General features: G+C 41.8%; 2 protein-coding genes across 5 annotated transcripts in view; both read right to left on the bottom strand.

Annotated features, from left to right (window-relative positions):
• The window catches only part of srrm1 (serine/arginine repetitive matrix 1), a 12933-nt gene extending 2149 nt beyond the window's left edge, over positions 1–10784 (bottom strand). The window contains exons 1-14 of one of the 3 annotated variants that reach the window (XM_082517346.1): positions 10654–10784; positions 9654–9743; positions 6190–6312; positions 3866–4036; positions 3422–3516; positions 3077–3325; positions 2802–2984; positions 2587–2706; positions 2275–2483; positions 1998–2078; positions 1393–1479; positions 1050–1185; positions 242–331; positions 1–42 (exon numbers count right to left, since the gene is read on the bottom strand). The exon at positions 1–42 is cut by the window's left edge and continues 438 nt beyond it. In XM_082517346.1, the coding sequence (XP_082373472.1) occupies positions 1–42; positions 242–331; positions 1050–1185; positions 1393–1479; positions 1998–2078; positions 2275–2483; positions 2587–2706; positions 2802–2984; positions 3077–3325; positions 3422–3516; positions 3866–4036; positions 6190–6312; positions 9654–9743; positions 10654–10674 (1697 nt within the window). In that variant the 5' untranslated portion in view covers positions 10675–10784. Of the gene's footprint in view, positions 43–241; positions 332–1049; positions 1186–1392; positions 1480–1997; positions 2079–2274; positions 2484–2586; positions 2707–2801; positions 2985–3076; positions 3326–3421; positions 3517–3865; positions 4037–5814; positions 5939–6189; positions 6313–9653; positions 9744–10653 lie in introns of those variants that run through there. The other 2 variants (XM_082517347.1, XM_082517348.1) reach the window with 2 other exon arrangements.
• A 1115-nt stretch (positions 10785–11899) lies between these two features.
• On the bottom strand, positions 11900–15549 carry tdh2 (L-threonine dehydrogenase 2). Of its 2 annotated transcripts, none has more exons than XM_082515333.1 (9): positions 15289–15549; positions 14957–15180; positions 14334–14376; positions 14179–14249; positions 13942–14091; positions 13677–13849; positions 13508–13598; positions 13156–13425; positions 11900–13070 (listed from the first exon to the last, which is right to left on the bottom strand). In XM_082515333.1, the coding sequence occupies exons 2-9, from the start codon at positions 15144–15146 to the stop codon at positions 12925–12927; spliced, it is 1134 nt and encodes a 377-aa protein (XP_082371459.1). In that variant the 5' UTR covers positions 15147–15180; positions 15289–15549; the 3' UTR covers positions 11900–12924. The 2 variants fall into 2 exon arrangements, with proteins under 2 accessions (XP_082371459.1, XP_082371458.1); XM_082515332.1 differs by having other exon boundaries at positions 14957–15160; positions 15289–15548.
• Positions 15550–15986: the final 437 nt, after the last annotated feature.

A 15986-nucleotide genomic window follows, 5' to 3' on the forward strand; every position in this document is an offset into this window, starting at 1 on the left:
CTGGGGGATGGAGATCTACGACGGGGTGGTGGGGAAGGAGACCTGTGAAGCAGGAAATACAACCTTTAGGAAATACTTTAAAATTGGTAAGTAATTCATAAAATTTTAAGTATTTCATAAAAACCACAAGACAGGAACAATGACTCCTGTATGAAACACATGCTATTGCCCAGGAGTCTGTTTGCAACACAGAAGTTTGGAGAGATCATTTGTCTAAATTTAAAAGGAAACATTCTTATACCTGCGTCTTTGAGGAGGAGAGGGAGATCTGCGACGCCGAGGAGGAGTAGGGGTGCGACGTCTGCGTACTGGAGATGGAGAGCGTCTTTTCCTGCAAGGAAAAAACAAAATCAGAGTCACCAACTTGTGGCCGCCCGCCTCCCATAACTAGACAAGCTGCAGCTTTATTCAAGGTCTGTAAAGAGTCAACACATTTGTTATACAGACCTTGAAGGAATTTGGTAATAAAGGATTCACTGGCCAAACTAAAGCAATCACTGGATTAAAATATATATACACACACACACAACAGTAAATAACTGCCAGTGACAAAAAAGCTACAAATTCTTAATGTAAAAATTGCGTCACAATCTTTTAACTTAGATTTGACTGCAAGTCAGCTTCAGCCACAGTACTGCAAAGCCCAGGGTCGAGACTGGCCCACTGCCAGGCACGAGCACAATGAGCAAGACTTAAAAAAAAAGAGAAAAAAAAAAGATATTAGCTGTTCTATGAACAACACAGACTGTGATCCAGTGCTCTCCAGCTAGTACAGCCTACGTTACTATGTTATGTGGAAAATAAACATCCACTTTTAGGAAGAGCAGCACCCACGCAGCTCCATTTGTGCCACATTATGGATGAAAGTGGGCGGATAGTGATACACTGTACTTAACGTAACACTGTCTGGCCCTGAGTAGGCCTCTGTCGGCGCAGAGGAATAAAATTAATACATACAAACAATATAAGCAGAGCACAAACTATTAAGACTTCGAGGTTAAAGTGAGATAATAAAAGTCAGATAATGTGTAAATACTGTGTTATCTGACCTCGGGGAGGGATCCCTGTGTCGCCTTCGAGGAGACTGTGTACGACTGCGCCTCCTCCTGACCTCACCATTTCTGGCACCTGACCCTCCTGTTGCCCTCTTGGGCGCCTCATCTTCTGAGGATGAAGACCCCGTTTCTGAAACCACACAAACAAATGACATCAAGAGCTGCTTCAGCGAAGCCTTGGCAGTATGCGGTCAGGGAAAAAACACCAAGGTTGGGGTTAGGACACAGCTTCAAAAGTCCATGAGACGATGAGTGCAAGATGACATGGACAGACTCGTTAAAGAGAGAGGGGCGGGGGTATGGGAAAAGAAAGAACGGGGATAAAAACGCTTTTAACCTGAAGACGATTGTCGGTTCTGCCTGCGATACTGACGTCGCTGTTGCACCGAATCTGCTGTTGCCCCTTTCTCATTTTTATCCTCCTCTGAAATGCAGAGCATTGAGTGTCCCATCAGTGTTAGCAAAGCCGGAAACAGACTGCCAAGGAAATGCTACAAGTATTACAGAAGACAGACTTATAGCTGTGATGCTTGGTCTGTCATCATGTTACAACATTTATAGTTTCCCCTTGCATTAGCACACAGTTTCTTAACAGTTCTGGTGGCTCAGCTTCACCCTGTAAAGAGATCCTTCAGGTTACACAGACTCAGCCTTCTCAGTGTGGGAGCAAGCCAAAGGCTGAGGCTCTGGAATGCTGAGAATTTCACACAAGTACCCAACTATGTGTTGGTAAATTAAATTTCTCAATGAGAATAATTACAACTAAGCTCTCCAAGTACACAATACGGTGCACAAGCATGACAAGTGAACATGTACATCCTGCTGAAAGCCACAGTAACTGCACAGGGCGCAAAGTGATGAGTTAAAGTGTTAAACAGTCACCATATTTCGAGATCCGTGAGGTGAAAGGCAGCATGGTTCTTTAACACGTTTTACACTTACCCGAGTCGGAGCCTTCAGATGGTCTGGGCTTGACGTTGTCAGGGGGAGAATCAGCCCTTCCTCCTTGTTTTCTCTTAAACCCTGAAAAACAATGCACAGCAAAAATTATATGCACTTGTCACAGATTTATTAAAATAACAGCAACGAGCTTAGAGATACTCATTAAGTTTAACATTGGAATCCAACATTGGTTGTGCAGAAGAAGCATAAAGTCTTCAAATGTTTTCATAGGTAAAAATATTTTAATATAATGTACAAAGGAGGAACTGAAGCACACCTGATGATCTGGGTGGGGAAGGAGAGCCCCGGCCCCTTCTAGCTCGTGGAGACGGTGATCGTCTGTTCTTGCCTGTGGGACTAATGGAAGTATCAGGATGATGGACCTGTTTTCGGGGTGGTGTGGTAGATATTCTTTTCACTGCTTTTTTAGGCGAGCGAGAGCCTGATGAGCTGCTACCAGAGGATGAAGCAGAGCGGGAGCGCCTCCTGTAGGACAAAAAAAAGGCTTAAAGGCGTCTGTATACCACAGACAACATGAAGTAAAATATTAAATCCATGCCAATACAAAAAAATAAATAAATATGCCGACCTGCGGACGGGGGAACGCCTGGGTCTGTGCCTGGAGCTAGCTGGCGCACGTCTAGGAGGGCTCCTACGACGAGGAGACATTCTCCTTCTGGGACTTTGTCTTCTGCGAGGGGAGTACGATCTGATTGGGTAGAGAATCAGCAAATATAGAAAACTCCTTTACAGACTTTGATTTTTCATAATGAAAGTTTAAGTTAAAGCCACACGTCAAATCACCTAGAGCGCGAGCGGCGTCTGCGAGAACGAGAATGAGAGCGTGAGCGATGGTGTCTTTCCCTCCTCGTGTCCTTCTCCCTTTCTCGTGACCTCGGTCTCTCTTCTTTCTTAAGGGTTTTCTCTGGCGACTGTTCTTTGACTTCATTCACAGAGTCGGCTTTCACTACTTCCACAACTGTCTCACTGCAAAAGAAAAGTATTTAAATGTCTTAAGTTCTAAATAATACCAGTCCAACTAAATGCCCACTTCAAATAAAAGCAAGAATTCCACAAACCAGGTGGTAGAAGCTTCTTGGACGACTGCCTCTGGCACAGCTCTTCCTGAAGTATCTGGTTCTACTGGCTCCTCTGAAGATTTTGTGGACAGCTGCATCAGGGGCGGAGGGGGTGAACTGCCACCAACTGGACTAGCTTGTTTGCGCCTTGGTGAGCGTGAGGGGCTGCGTTTCCTTTCCCGCTTCGCTGGTGACCTCCTCCGTGGTGATGGCGACCTCCTTCGCGGCGATGGTGACCTCGTTTTCCGTCTGGCCAGAGAGGCAAATACAAGAGGTTTGCATGTTCTACAACGAATTCACAAGCTGTAGTTCCATCTATGGGTCTCAAAATGAAAATAATCGTACCTCCTGGGGCTCTTTGACTGAGCCCGTTCTCTAAGGTCCTTTTCCTTCTTTTCCTCATCCACCTTCTTCAGAGAAGCAAGTTTCTCCTGTTCAATCTGCCAGAAACAGATCAATGAGAGATGAATCATTTTGCTCCTATTTTTAAATAATTACTGAGTTCAACATGATATATTTTATAGAGTTTTTTTTAACAGAAAAGGGGTCTTATTACTGCAATTTGTCAATACTTATTTTACACCATTATATTCCCGTGTCTGTGCTACAGGTCCCCTCCTACATGTAATTTGTTGAGGAGCAGCTGTGCAAACACAACAAAAGCCACCCCCCCACCCAAAAAAAGAAAAAAAGTCTTGTATGACACACTTTCAAAAAAAGATAAATGGAAAGCCACCAAGCTCAGCGTGATCTTGCCCATCCCCGCTTCCACCATTTAGAAAAACTCACCTGTCTCTGTTTGATTTCCTCTTTCTTCTGTTCCAGAAAAGCTGATGGGATGCCCGCAATGTTCTCCTGGGCGCTCAGCAGCAGGGGCCAGAGGTCCTTCATAAACTCCCGGGCGTTCTTCCCGTTCAGAAAGCCAGTCAGGTTGATCTGCATCATCTTGCTATCCGGGTGCTGCAACACACACACGAAGGGAGGAGAGAAAAAACAAAAACGTAGCCATTGAAATACTTGAAGACCAAACAGCAAGGGGGGGTAGGGTCCCACAAACGGGGCTCCCTACCTTCTACTCCTCTATAAATTTATACCTCAGACTATTTAGATAACCATCTTAAAAACATGTAAGACACTGACTAGGCTATTTAACATCCCTGGATCCAATATTAGACTCAACCTACAAAAATGAGACTGATTTAAATTGTACTCACAAACTCAGGAAACTGAGATTGTGAGCTAGCTGAGGGGAGACACATCTAATGATGTTAAAGAAATAAAATAAACACAGCATGCAATTCTGCTGCCCTAGATTTACAATCTACCATAACAAAATATAAAAAGAAGAAAACAAAACCTCCCATAATACAAAGAAATTGTAGTATAATTTGATTTCTTCAGTGCTAGCCCACTACCATACATCCCCTTGGCCGCTACCCACCCCTTGCTTTCCAGTCTCCCCACCGTCTACACTTCAGGAGGTAAACAAACAGCCACAATACAGAGTGCATTAAAACCCAACACTGCAAGTACAGTTCCGGTGTCTTCAGTGAGTCCCGTGGGATCAGTGGGCACGGAGCTCCCTTGGCTTGCTTCCGCCTCCCTACTGCTTGAGACTCAACCACCATGAGCTTAATGTTATATCATTTATCTAAATTGCAAGAGACGAACAAGCAATAATGAGTACACAGTTACACAAAAACTGAGTTTTATTTCAACAACTGATAGAATGATTGTGAGATAGCGTAATCTCATTAACTGTATCAACTGTTTTCCATTATGCAACAGTACCCTTTAAATTTAGCTCAAACAGCCCACCCACTGGCAAGTAAAAGATAAAATAATAAGTAAAAAATAATACACATGTGTGATGCTGGCGACATAAAATATGAAAATACATACATCTGGATTTTCTTAGAATAACGAGCCATAAACGAAGATAAATGGCACTGAAATCAAAACTTGCATTCAAAAAATATACGAGTACACTGACAGTATGGTAATTACAAATACAGAGTATAAATTATCTGAAATGTTTCCTGTTTTATAAAGTATGTCTGTGCAATGGAAGTTACCCAAGTTCCAGACATCTTACATGCTTTGATCTATCAGTGGGACAGAGTAGAGTTTATGGAAAGGAAAACAGCTGGACATAATGCTTAAAATAAAACAGCCTGGAGTGAATGTACACTTTAGTCTACAAAAATAGGATCTACAATATTACAGGTTTACTGTTAAGAGGGGTTTTGTAGAAAATAAGTGAACTTGTACTAACTTAAAACCAAGTTGAAAAGTATTGTTTCTTACGAGGTTTATGCTGACCTCCAGAGGTTGAAGTTCTCAACTTGCTGCAGTGACGTTATAACACTTGTGTTCTTGACACCCTCACATGACTGTTTTGTGTGGTAACAAGTGAAAGCGAAAACACTTCTGACCACACTCAACAGAGTGCAAAAGACAGTAAAAACTTGCAATCAGAGGTGGCCAGTGAGACAATACTTTTCAGTTTTGCGTGATAACCCAATTGGTAGAAAGTACAGAAAATCAGGCTGTTTCAGCCCTTTTATGTCCTGTTTTGAGCCTGTACCTCCTGTTACGTTTAAAGAGAGTTGGGCAGTCTACCGATGGGCTGTCAACACCTACAAAGAATATGATTATGGCATTTTTTTTAATTGATTTATTTTTTTTAGGCGTTTCTTTCACTGACATGATATAGGTGATCCCTGCATATAACTCACCTCAAACCACACACTGCATCATGAAGGGAGAGTTGGGCTCAGTGACTTTGGGCTCAGGAGAGAGCTAATTAGGTGTTGGTGCTATACTTCTGATGCAAGGTATAACATCCATATTGGTTCAGGCCTTTTAAATCATAAATCACATCATCATTAGAAGACTGCTGGATAAAGGCACTTTGTCACATAACAGCAAAACATGGTAATGTCATTATAAATCAGTCTTACACCAACTGTTACTTTTCCCATTCAATCTCAGTTTGACTAGGACGTGTAATTATTTGCTTATATCGTTCTTACTGACTAAGTACTAAGCAATGCCCTTCAATATATGACAGTTCTGAAAGAACAAAAAATAAACACGATTAAAGACATTACCTTCTCCTCAAGCTGGTTAAATATGAACTCTATGACGACGTCATCCTCGAACCCCAAAATCTCTGTGACTCGCTGCGTAATCCAAGGTTTGATGACTTCTAGGTTCACTTTGGTCATGTCCACCTGAGCGTGAAACAGACCGTTAGTGATGAGAAACAGCAGCACCTGTTTATATGCACCTGTACAGATACAAGATATCTTTCATAACGTTTTGTCTCTTCTCTCATCTTAACGGTTTATTTCAACCCTGCGCTGCCAGCTCACACTGTTTTATACACAGCTGCTTTAATTCCATCTGATATTTGCGATTCTGTTTTGTAGCCAGATTTAGTAAGTCGTTTTTAACTATTTTTTTTGCTTTGTTATAAATATATTATTATGTAACATGGATTTTCCTGGCTCAAAATGGGCACAAAATGCAATCAGAGCACAAAGCGATTGTGTTATCTGACAAAAACCTGTCCATTTCACTCTGTCTGACGACTAAATAGATTACACACAAATCCCACAAGACAAAACACAGTGATTCATCTATGGCAAGGATTTAAATAAAGAAGAAAAAAAGCTTTACTGTCCTTAAAAGATCTGACTTACATATTTAAAAATCATACAAGGTAAATTTAAAAACCTTTTTTGTCAAACAAAAGATTTAACATTTTCTCACCACGGATGGCTTTGGGGGGAAAAACGTAGCACAAAGCTCGGCTTTATATTTCTGCATAAATCTATATTTTACTGTATTTATTTTTAATTTAATTTAACGCAAGATATTAGTTTTGCCATATTACATTTACTTTACCAAATGTATCATTCTACTCTATAAAGCTGTCTGGTTTTATGTTTGTTGTACTTGTCTTAACTTTTAGATGTTGTACAAAAAAAGTTCCCTTTTGGGATCCAGTTTAATTTTTATCTCGTCGCACCTTAAAATTGTTTTTATCTGACTCTGACGCTTTATATTAATGGACGTCATGGGTCAGTCGTTATGTTGAAGAACCTGGGATCTTTTGCTTGTTAAGACCAATGTGTAAACATGTGTGGACCATGGAACAACTTAGTGGTCATCAATCCAAAATAATACAAAACTTACACATGCCAGAATTTATCAAAAAAAAAAGCTCATTTTCTTTAGAAGCCACTGGGCAAGTAACATGAATCTGATATGTGATATACAAATAAAAATACACAGACAGAAGACAAATACAAACAATGCTTAACGTTAATGTAGCAACTGATCACACATTTGGCTCTTTTAAGATCTGCTTTTAAAATGTCATGTGTCAAGTTTTCCTTATAAGTGATAACGTGTTGCAATAATCACTTTTATTCAAATGTGGTGCGCTCTAGATGGCGTCCTACCCTCAACCGCACTGTCACTTCTTTGTGTCTTTTTAAGAAGTTACAGTGACAAAAAAAAGAAGGACTTTAAATCAAAAACTTTTGTGGCTTTCCTTAAATGTTACTCAACTACAGTGGGGCAAAAAAGTATTTAGTCAGCCACCGATTGTGCAAGTTCCCCCACCTAAAATGATGACAGAGGTCAGTAATTTGCACCAGAGGTACACTTCAACTGTGAGAGACAGAATGTGAAAAAAAAAAAATCCATGAATCCACATGGTAGGATTTGTAAAGAATTTATTCGTAAATCAGGCTGGAAAATAAGTATTTGGTCAATAACAAAAATACAACTCAATACTTTGTAACATAACCTTTGTTGGCAATAACAGAGGTCAAACGTTTACTATAGGTCTTTACCAGGTTTGCACACACAGTAGCTGGTATTTTGGCCCATTCCTCCATGCAGATCTTCTCGAGAGCAGTGATGTTTTGGGGCTGTCGCTGAGCAACACGGACTTTCAACTCCCGCCACAGATTTTCTATGGGGTTGAGGTCTGGAGACTGGCTAGGCCACTCCAGGACTTTCAAATGCTTCTTACGGAGCCACTCCTTTGTTCCCCGGGCGGTGTGTTTTGGATCATTGTCATGTTGGAAGACCCAGCCTCGTTTCATTTTCAAAGTTCTCACTGATGGAAGGAGGTTTTGGCTCAAAATCTCACGATACATGGCCCCATTCATTCTGTCCTTAACACGGATCAGTCGTCCTGTCCCCTTGGCAGAAAAACAGCCCCATAGCATCATGTTTCCACCCCCATGCTTCACAGTAGGTATGGTGTTCTTGGGATGCAACTCAGTATTCTTCTTCCTCCAAACACGACGAGTTGAGTTTATACCAAAAAGTTCTACTTTGGTTTCATCTGATCACATGACATTCTCCCAATCCTCTGCTGTATCATCCATGTGCTCTCTTCAGATGGGCCTGGACATGCGCTGGCTTCAGCAGCGGAACACGTCTGGCACTGCGGGATTTGATTCCCTGCCGTTGTAGTGTGTTACTGATGGTGACCTTTGTTACTTTGGTCCCAGCTCTCTGCAGGTCATTCACCAGGTCCCCCCGTGTGGTTCTGGGATCTTTGCTCACCGTTCTCATGATCATTTTGACCCCACGGGATGAGATCTTGCGTGGAGCCCCAGATCGAGGGAGATTATCAGTGGTCTTGTATGTCTTCCATTTTCTGATGATTGCTCCCACTGTTGATTTTTTCACACCAAGCTGCTTGCCTATTGTAGATTCACTCTTCCCAGTCTGGTGCAGGTCTACAATACTTTTCCTGGTGTCCTTCGAAAGCTCTTTGGTCTTGGCCATGGCGGAGTTTGGAGTCTGACTGTTTGAGGCTGTGGACAGGTGTCTTTTATACAGATGATGAGTTCAAACAGGTAACGAGTGGGGGACAGAAAAGCTTCTTACAGAAGACGTTACAGGTCTGTGAGAGCCAGAGATTTTTCCTTGTTTGAGGTGACCAAATACTTATTTTCCACCCTGATTTACGAATAAATTCTTTACAAATCCTACCATGTGAATTCATGGATTTTTTTTTTCCACATTCTGTCTCTCACAGTTGAAGTGTACCTCTGGTGCAAATTACTGACCTCTGTCATCATTTTAAGTGGGGGAACTTGCACAATCGGTGGCTGACTAAATACTTTTTTGCCCCACTGTATATTAATTGTTGTCCCACCTGTTACTGACCAGGCAGTCCCCTGCAAAGGATCAAAAACGGCATTTGGGTGGAGACTAAAAATATAAACAGGTTATATATAAATAAACCAAAGTTAAAGTAATGACTATTTAACAGAAAAATGAACATTTACCTTTTATTTTTTGCTACCGGATTAAGAAAAAAAAAAAAAAAAAAAACCTGACTTAAGCTCATTAATCACAGGCCTGGTGAGGTGGTGGCCATTAAAATGTCTCTCACAGACACCCTCATACCTGTGGTGTATGAATGTCCAGGCTACACAGATTGCCATAAACTGCCTCATGTTGATACAAGTTTGTAGATAACTATTTAACATGATTTTTTTAACAATTATTTGAGAAAATAAAATGTAAAAACAAATGTTACCTTTTTGTCCAAACATTCTGCAAATTTCAGCTGCTTCAGCAGTTTCTTCTGCTTGTTGCTGAAGCGGTTGTCCTGCTCCGCACTCGTACCCTGCAGAAATAACAGCCAACATCAGCGGATTCGTGATGATCAGCTTTCATCGGAGATGTCAAATCAGAGAAGAACAGAAACCCGTCTCGAACAGTGTTTTTAGTCTCAAGCTGCACAGCCTCCTCACTATTGGGCCCATGTTAGTTACAGCAGTCTTACTTACCGATAACATTAACGAGAGTCAAAGTTTAAGATGGAAAAACATTACGTTGCTCAAGCTAACGTGTCTTAAAATAAATACTTAAGACACGTGTGTTCCCTAGAGCGCCACTTCATGTTCTTTTTAGCTCATCTAACTGAGCCGCAGGCGACACTGACACCAGTCGGTTAGCATTAGCCATGCTAACCACTTGCTTAATCCTCGAAAGCGAACGCACAGGCTAATAATAGGCACAGCCCGAAGGCTACTTTGACTGACAGCGGAGTTGACATTGACAGAATATTAAAAGACACATTAATGTCATTATTCAGCAAACACGGAGGGCTTGCTAAGGCCAGCACAGCAGCAGTCGTGACTAGCTCATGGAGACAGGAGCGATGCACCGCCCGGGCGCCATCTTTAGTTAGCTAGCTAACTTGACTCGTCTATTTCCTGTAAATTTGTCTGTAAAATAACACGTACGGGGTTTTAACGTAAGAAGTTACACACTTTCATAAATTATAAGACAGAAAACATCAATATAGGGAACACGCAACAACTCCCAGAATACACCAAGTGAAGCAGACTAATTGCAAATCCTGAGACTGTTGGCTCCCAGTTGATAGTCGAAGCCCTGACCGCTGTTTAGCTAGCTGCATGGCTCTTCACTGAAGACACATAGGAAACATCCATCCCATAAAACGTATATAGATCTACATGCAGCTAAATAATAATATACCAAATACAAAGATAAAAGTTTGAAGAACTTACGCGGAAGAATCCCGCGTCCATTTTAGGTGAAATGGATCGTAACTTGTGCTGTGGAGAAAGCTGTGTGCTGGTCCGCCGGTGAAATTCAGGGTGACGAGCCGGATGAATGGAGTGCCCCCACAGGAAGCAACAGGTACTGCAGTTACAGTGGGAGGAGGAAGAAGATTCCGCTCATCACCTGATGCACGAAATATGGCAGACTAGAATGTGCCTCAATATGCAGAGACAGCTTGCACAGATATTATTAAGACCCAAACCTTGGTTTAAACTGGTTTGCTCAAATGTTGTGGATTTAAAAAGGTATTTTGTTTTTATTCATTGTCCAGTTAGGGGCTTGTCAAAACCTGAACCTCACCAACCGCCATTCACCAGTAAGAATAAATGCTCAGATAAACAAATGAGAAAAACAAAAAATGATAAAATTAAAGAGCTTCCCATGAAAATTCTGTGTGCAGCAAAACAAGTGTTATGTTGGAATAAAAAATAAGAGGTAATCTGTCATTTATATCATCACTCTTGTGGTAATTGGGGAAATAATTGAACATTTTTATCAGTTTTTTGTCCTTCAAAGCAACTTCAGTAACATTTTTTTAGTTTGCTTTTGTCAACTGGTGGTCCATTTCCTACAGAATACTAAACATTTGCATGCATCATAATGACGATCATTAAATTAGATTTCTGAAACTGAGACTAATTGCTTTTTCTGTAAGAGAACCAGTTGTGTTTACATGCAGTAATCCCCCAGACTTGTCAACCACGCAATGCTTTTCCAGTCTTATTTTGTCCAAATTTGCTGAGCTTGTGTGACTTGTAGCCTCAGTTTCCTGTTTTTAACTCACCCAGTAGGACTCAGTGTAGTCTTCTGCTGTTGTTACCCATCTGCTACAAGCGTTGATGTGTTGTGTATTCAGAGATGCTTGTCTGCAGACCTTGGTTATAACTTCTTTTGTTTTGTTTTGTTTTGTTTAATTTACTGTTGCCTTCCTGTTCGCTAGATTTTCACCTGAGCGGCCACTCTCTTGATATTTTCTCTTTTTTAGACTTCTGTAAATCCTAGAAATGGCTGTGTTGGAAAATCTAGCCAGTCTGAAAATAACAATTTAAAGTGTCTTAAATCATGTTTCTTCCCCAGTCAGATGCTTGGTTTGAACTCCAGCAGACTATCTGGACTGTTTCTACATGCCTTAATCGGTGTGATTGGCTAGTTAGATATTTAGAACAGGTGTACCTAACAAAGTGGCTGGTGAATACCTTAATTTTGTATATGTTACTCAAACAAATTAGAGAATGAAAGCATATGAGACAACTTTAACTATTTCTTAAATAGAAGTTACATTTTTCATTTTATAGCGTTCTTGTTTTTAAGCTGATCGGGTGTTTTGGATGCAAAAACGACACAGAAAAAAGAAACTTTGGCAGCGTACGGTATTCAATGCTCTTTGGGTAAATAACATTTTTATTATTAAAGGTCTGATTCAAAGTACACAGCATTTTTAATATATTGTTTTCCTAAGTAAATACGGCCTCATTTGATACTGTTACTCATTCATATTTGTAATCACACCGCTGGCAAAAAAGTAAAGGCTTCCTGTTCTGTGCCACGGCAAAGGTAGTGCGGTTGTATATACTGTGAGTTTCGTTTGATAGCCTATATTATAAAAGAGTGCTTTACAAAACAGCCAGGATACATGATTTTTCATTACAGTCCAAAGTCAACTGAGTCAGTCATTCCAGATGATCCTGGATTCAAAATGTCCAACAGATTTGTTGTTCTACACGTGGAACTTGTCCATATTGTGTTAGATATTGTAACAGACGCTGAAACACGCTGGTGTGCTCATGCATGTGATCAACATCTGAAACTCTTTAAAGCTTAAGAAATGTTTCTGTTCCACCTGAGGCAACATGCCCATGTGTAAAGTGATGCTTATACCATGAGAACAATAAAAACCACAAAGATGAAGAGAAGGTTTGACAGCATCTGATTCCCTGAAAAGACTGAAGTGTGTGTGTGTCTGTGTGTGTGCATGTGTGTGTGTGTGTGCACGTGTTTGACATCTCACTTTCCACTGAATATAAAGAGGTTATGACTGAGAATTTCCATTTTACAATCAGTCCCTGGCACGGTGCAGCAATGCTCCAGACAAACAGATGATACTGGTTGACAATTTGTAAAAGTGAAGTAAAACAAAGTGTGCTGTTGGTAAATGTAGACTGAAGAAAAGTCAGTGGTAGGTAGGGCATTGGTTAGTCTTGGTGCAGCAGGTTTTGCTAGCTGACTGGCAAACCCTCGCTGGTCCTCTTGTCTCGGATGGAGCGGAGCATGTCCGACACCAACTCCTCAAGCCCGAAGGCTGGCGCCCAGCCCCAGTCTCTCCTGGCATTGGTGTCATCAAATCTTACAGGCCAGCTGTCTGCTGCAAAAACCATCAAGGACAATTTAGTTTTATATTGGTTTATTATCAGTCCAACCAGTGGTTTAAAAACAAAAAGATACCATACCAATGGTCTGGCGGACAGTGTCAGGATTGTAGGTGACCTTGAGGTGAGGGAGATGCTTGCGGATTTCTTGGGCCACCTCTTCAGGGGTGAAGCTCATGGCAGCTATGTTGTAGGTGCGCAGTGACAGCTGGCACTCTGGAGCCTGCATGAACTCTACCGTGGCACGGTGGCAGTCAGAGATATGCATCATGGGAAGACGGGTGTCGGGTCGCAGGTAGCACTCATGGTGACCTGTGCTGAGAGCATCATGGAAGATCTGAACAGCGTAGTCTGCGAAGACAGAGGTCCGGAGCACTTAGTCTATGACATCCAATGGATTGGAGTACATTTGCACAACACACACAGGTAATACCTGTAGTTCCACCACCAGGAGGTGTGTTAACTGATATCACTCCAGGGTAACGCAGGCAGCGGAAGTCCAAGCCGTATTTATGATGGAGATACTAAAGAAAGAGAAGCTGATTGAAAATGAAATGGAGTCACAGGCGTCTCTGTAAGCACGTGTACAAAAAACATTTTACCTCCCCCATCAGTTCACCATGCACTTTAGACACGCCGTAGATGGTTCGAGGTCTTTGAACACAGAGGTCAGGGGCCGGGTCACGTGGAGAAGAGGGACCAAATGCCCCAATAGTGCTGGGGACAAAGAGGCGCAAACAGTTCTCTAAGGCCAAGTCCAGCACATTATGTAGGCCTGGATGGGCAGAAAAGAAGAGAGCACGAGTTCAACCCTGATTGTTCCTTAAAACCTGGTTATGTGTAAAGGATGTGCATGTTCAAGCAGACCTGTGATGTTGATCTTTCGTGCCAAAGCCACATTAGCCTCACCCACAGCACTAAGCAGAGCGCTGTAGTGGACCAGCCAAGTGACGCGATTGTTTACAATAAGTTCTCGGAGGTGTTTGTAGTCCAAAACATCAGCGTATACAAACGGGCCTAAAAAACAACAGTGATGCCAGAAAAAAAGTAAAGTAATCGGTAACTTTTAAAGTAATATGCATACTTGAATTAGATTTTACATACCATTGGCGTAAACGTGAGGTGGAGGCTTCTTGATGTCTGACAGGATTACATTGTCCCTTCCATACTGTTTTCTAGACATTAACAAAAGTATGATGATATTTAAACTTCAAACCTTTTAGCAAGTTTCAAGAACTCAGGAATTTCTACAATCTCACCTCAGCATCTGTGCAAGTCCCACACCTAACTGCCCAAGCCCACCTGCAGACAAAGGCAGGCGTTAGCTTTCTACCTGTGCACACAGATAATCTGTATTTGTGGAAGACTGGTAAATCGATAAAAGTCAAATCCATGTTGTTGGTTTTCACTTTCAGATGAATAAAGCTTTTTGTTTGTTGATCCTAGGACAAAAAGTGACAGCAGGCTATTATTCTCCCCACAGTCACCCATTGGCCCTTTTATTTCACTAGCACTGTCTGTACACACTCTATTGTGATGAATCAAAATGGGCTCCCGCTGTTGGAGCAAAGTGAACACAACTCAAAAAACCCTGCAGCACATGTTTGTAGCATTTCACACTGATACTCCAGTAAAACGAATTCTTCATTATCATATTTCTACACTTGATTTGATCTGAAACTGGGGCTCTGCTTGGAAACGATCCGACTCATTCTCTCTCACAACAATTCAGAACAGAGGCAGCGCAGTGAAAGTGGTAGAAAACAATGGCAGCTTCCCAGGCTCAGTGTTTGGGCAACTGTGGAAAAGTCCTTTCCTGAATACATCGACGTCACACACAAGCAACTATTGTGCGTTAATGATGGATGGAAATTTGCATCACCTGTGATGAGCACGCGCACGTTTTCCTGAGGAGATGGGGGGCTGGTGTCCTGGCTGTTCCACCTGCTCATCTCCCTGGAGGTGGAACTGAAGCTGCGGCCGGGCCAGCTCCGCGACCTGCTGAGACAGCCTCGGCAAAACAGGCCCAGCACCGCCGCAGAGGGCACACAGACCCGCACACCCGGTTTCATGTCCAGGAGCAGTCCTTGACAAAGTTACACCAAACTTAAGCAGAGCAAATATATTACACCAAACCCTTTAAAATCTCTCGAATGACACCTGGACACAAACAAGATGTTTCGAAATGTTTTAAAAAAGGGGGAAATGTATTACCTGTGTCCTTATGATTTAGAAAAAGAATCCCAGGCAGATGATTCTTGTTCCACAAGCAGCAGATGTAACAGTGAATTCACAACTAGTCCACTAAACTAATCTATAAAATAAGAGCTGATAAGACAGCATTTAGGGGTGAGAATCAAAAAGATTACCAGCCCATTGGTCACCGTTTCAGTTCACCCAGTCAAGCTGGATAAATAAGCAGGTGCGTTAAGTCATGCTGGGCTATGTGGTTCTTCTCCACTTTGTGTAATCACCAGGGCTTGTGGCTCCTGACTGAGCAGGACTACAGTCTCCAGCGTGCAAAGCAACGTGTGTGCAAACATGCTGACTTGCTGTGCACAGGGATTTGCATTGTGAAGAGTGTTTAGCTGAGCTTAACAGGACTGGGAGGTGTGTCTGTTATACAGCTGACTTCTATTCATAATATTTATGAGTGAATACATATCATGAAATCATTATCCCTTTGCAATTATGCTAAACACTGGAAAAATAACAAAGCTTTGGCAAGTTTTGTCCTCTGTATTTAACAGCTCCAGAGTTCTGAAGGAATCACTTAGACATGTTGGTGAAATATGCCTGTTCATAGTGATGCATGGGGAGCTGTAAAGGTACTCCTGCTTCAGTCTAGTAAATGTAAATCTATAGTCATAAGGCAGTCAGGCTATCTTAGCATACAGGTTAGAAAAGAGAAA

The sequence above is a fragment of the Aulonocara stuartgranti genome (assembly GCF_965226115.1).
Source record: "Aulonocara stuartgranti genome assembly, chromosome: 19".
NCBI classification, from domain to species: Eukaryota; Metazoa; Chordata; class Actinopteri; order Cichliformes; family Cichlidae; genus Aulonocara; species Aulonocara stuartgranti.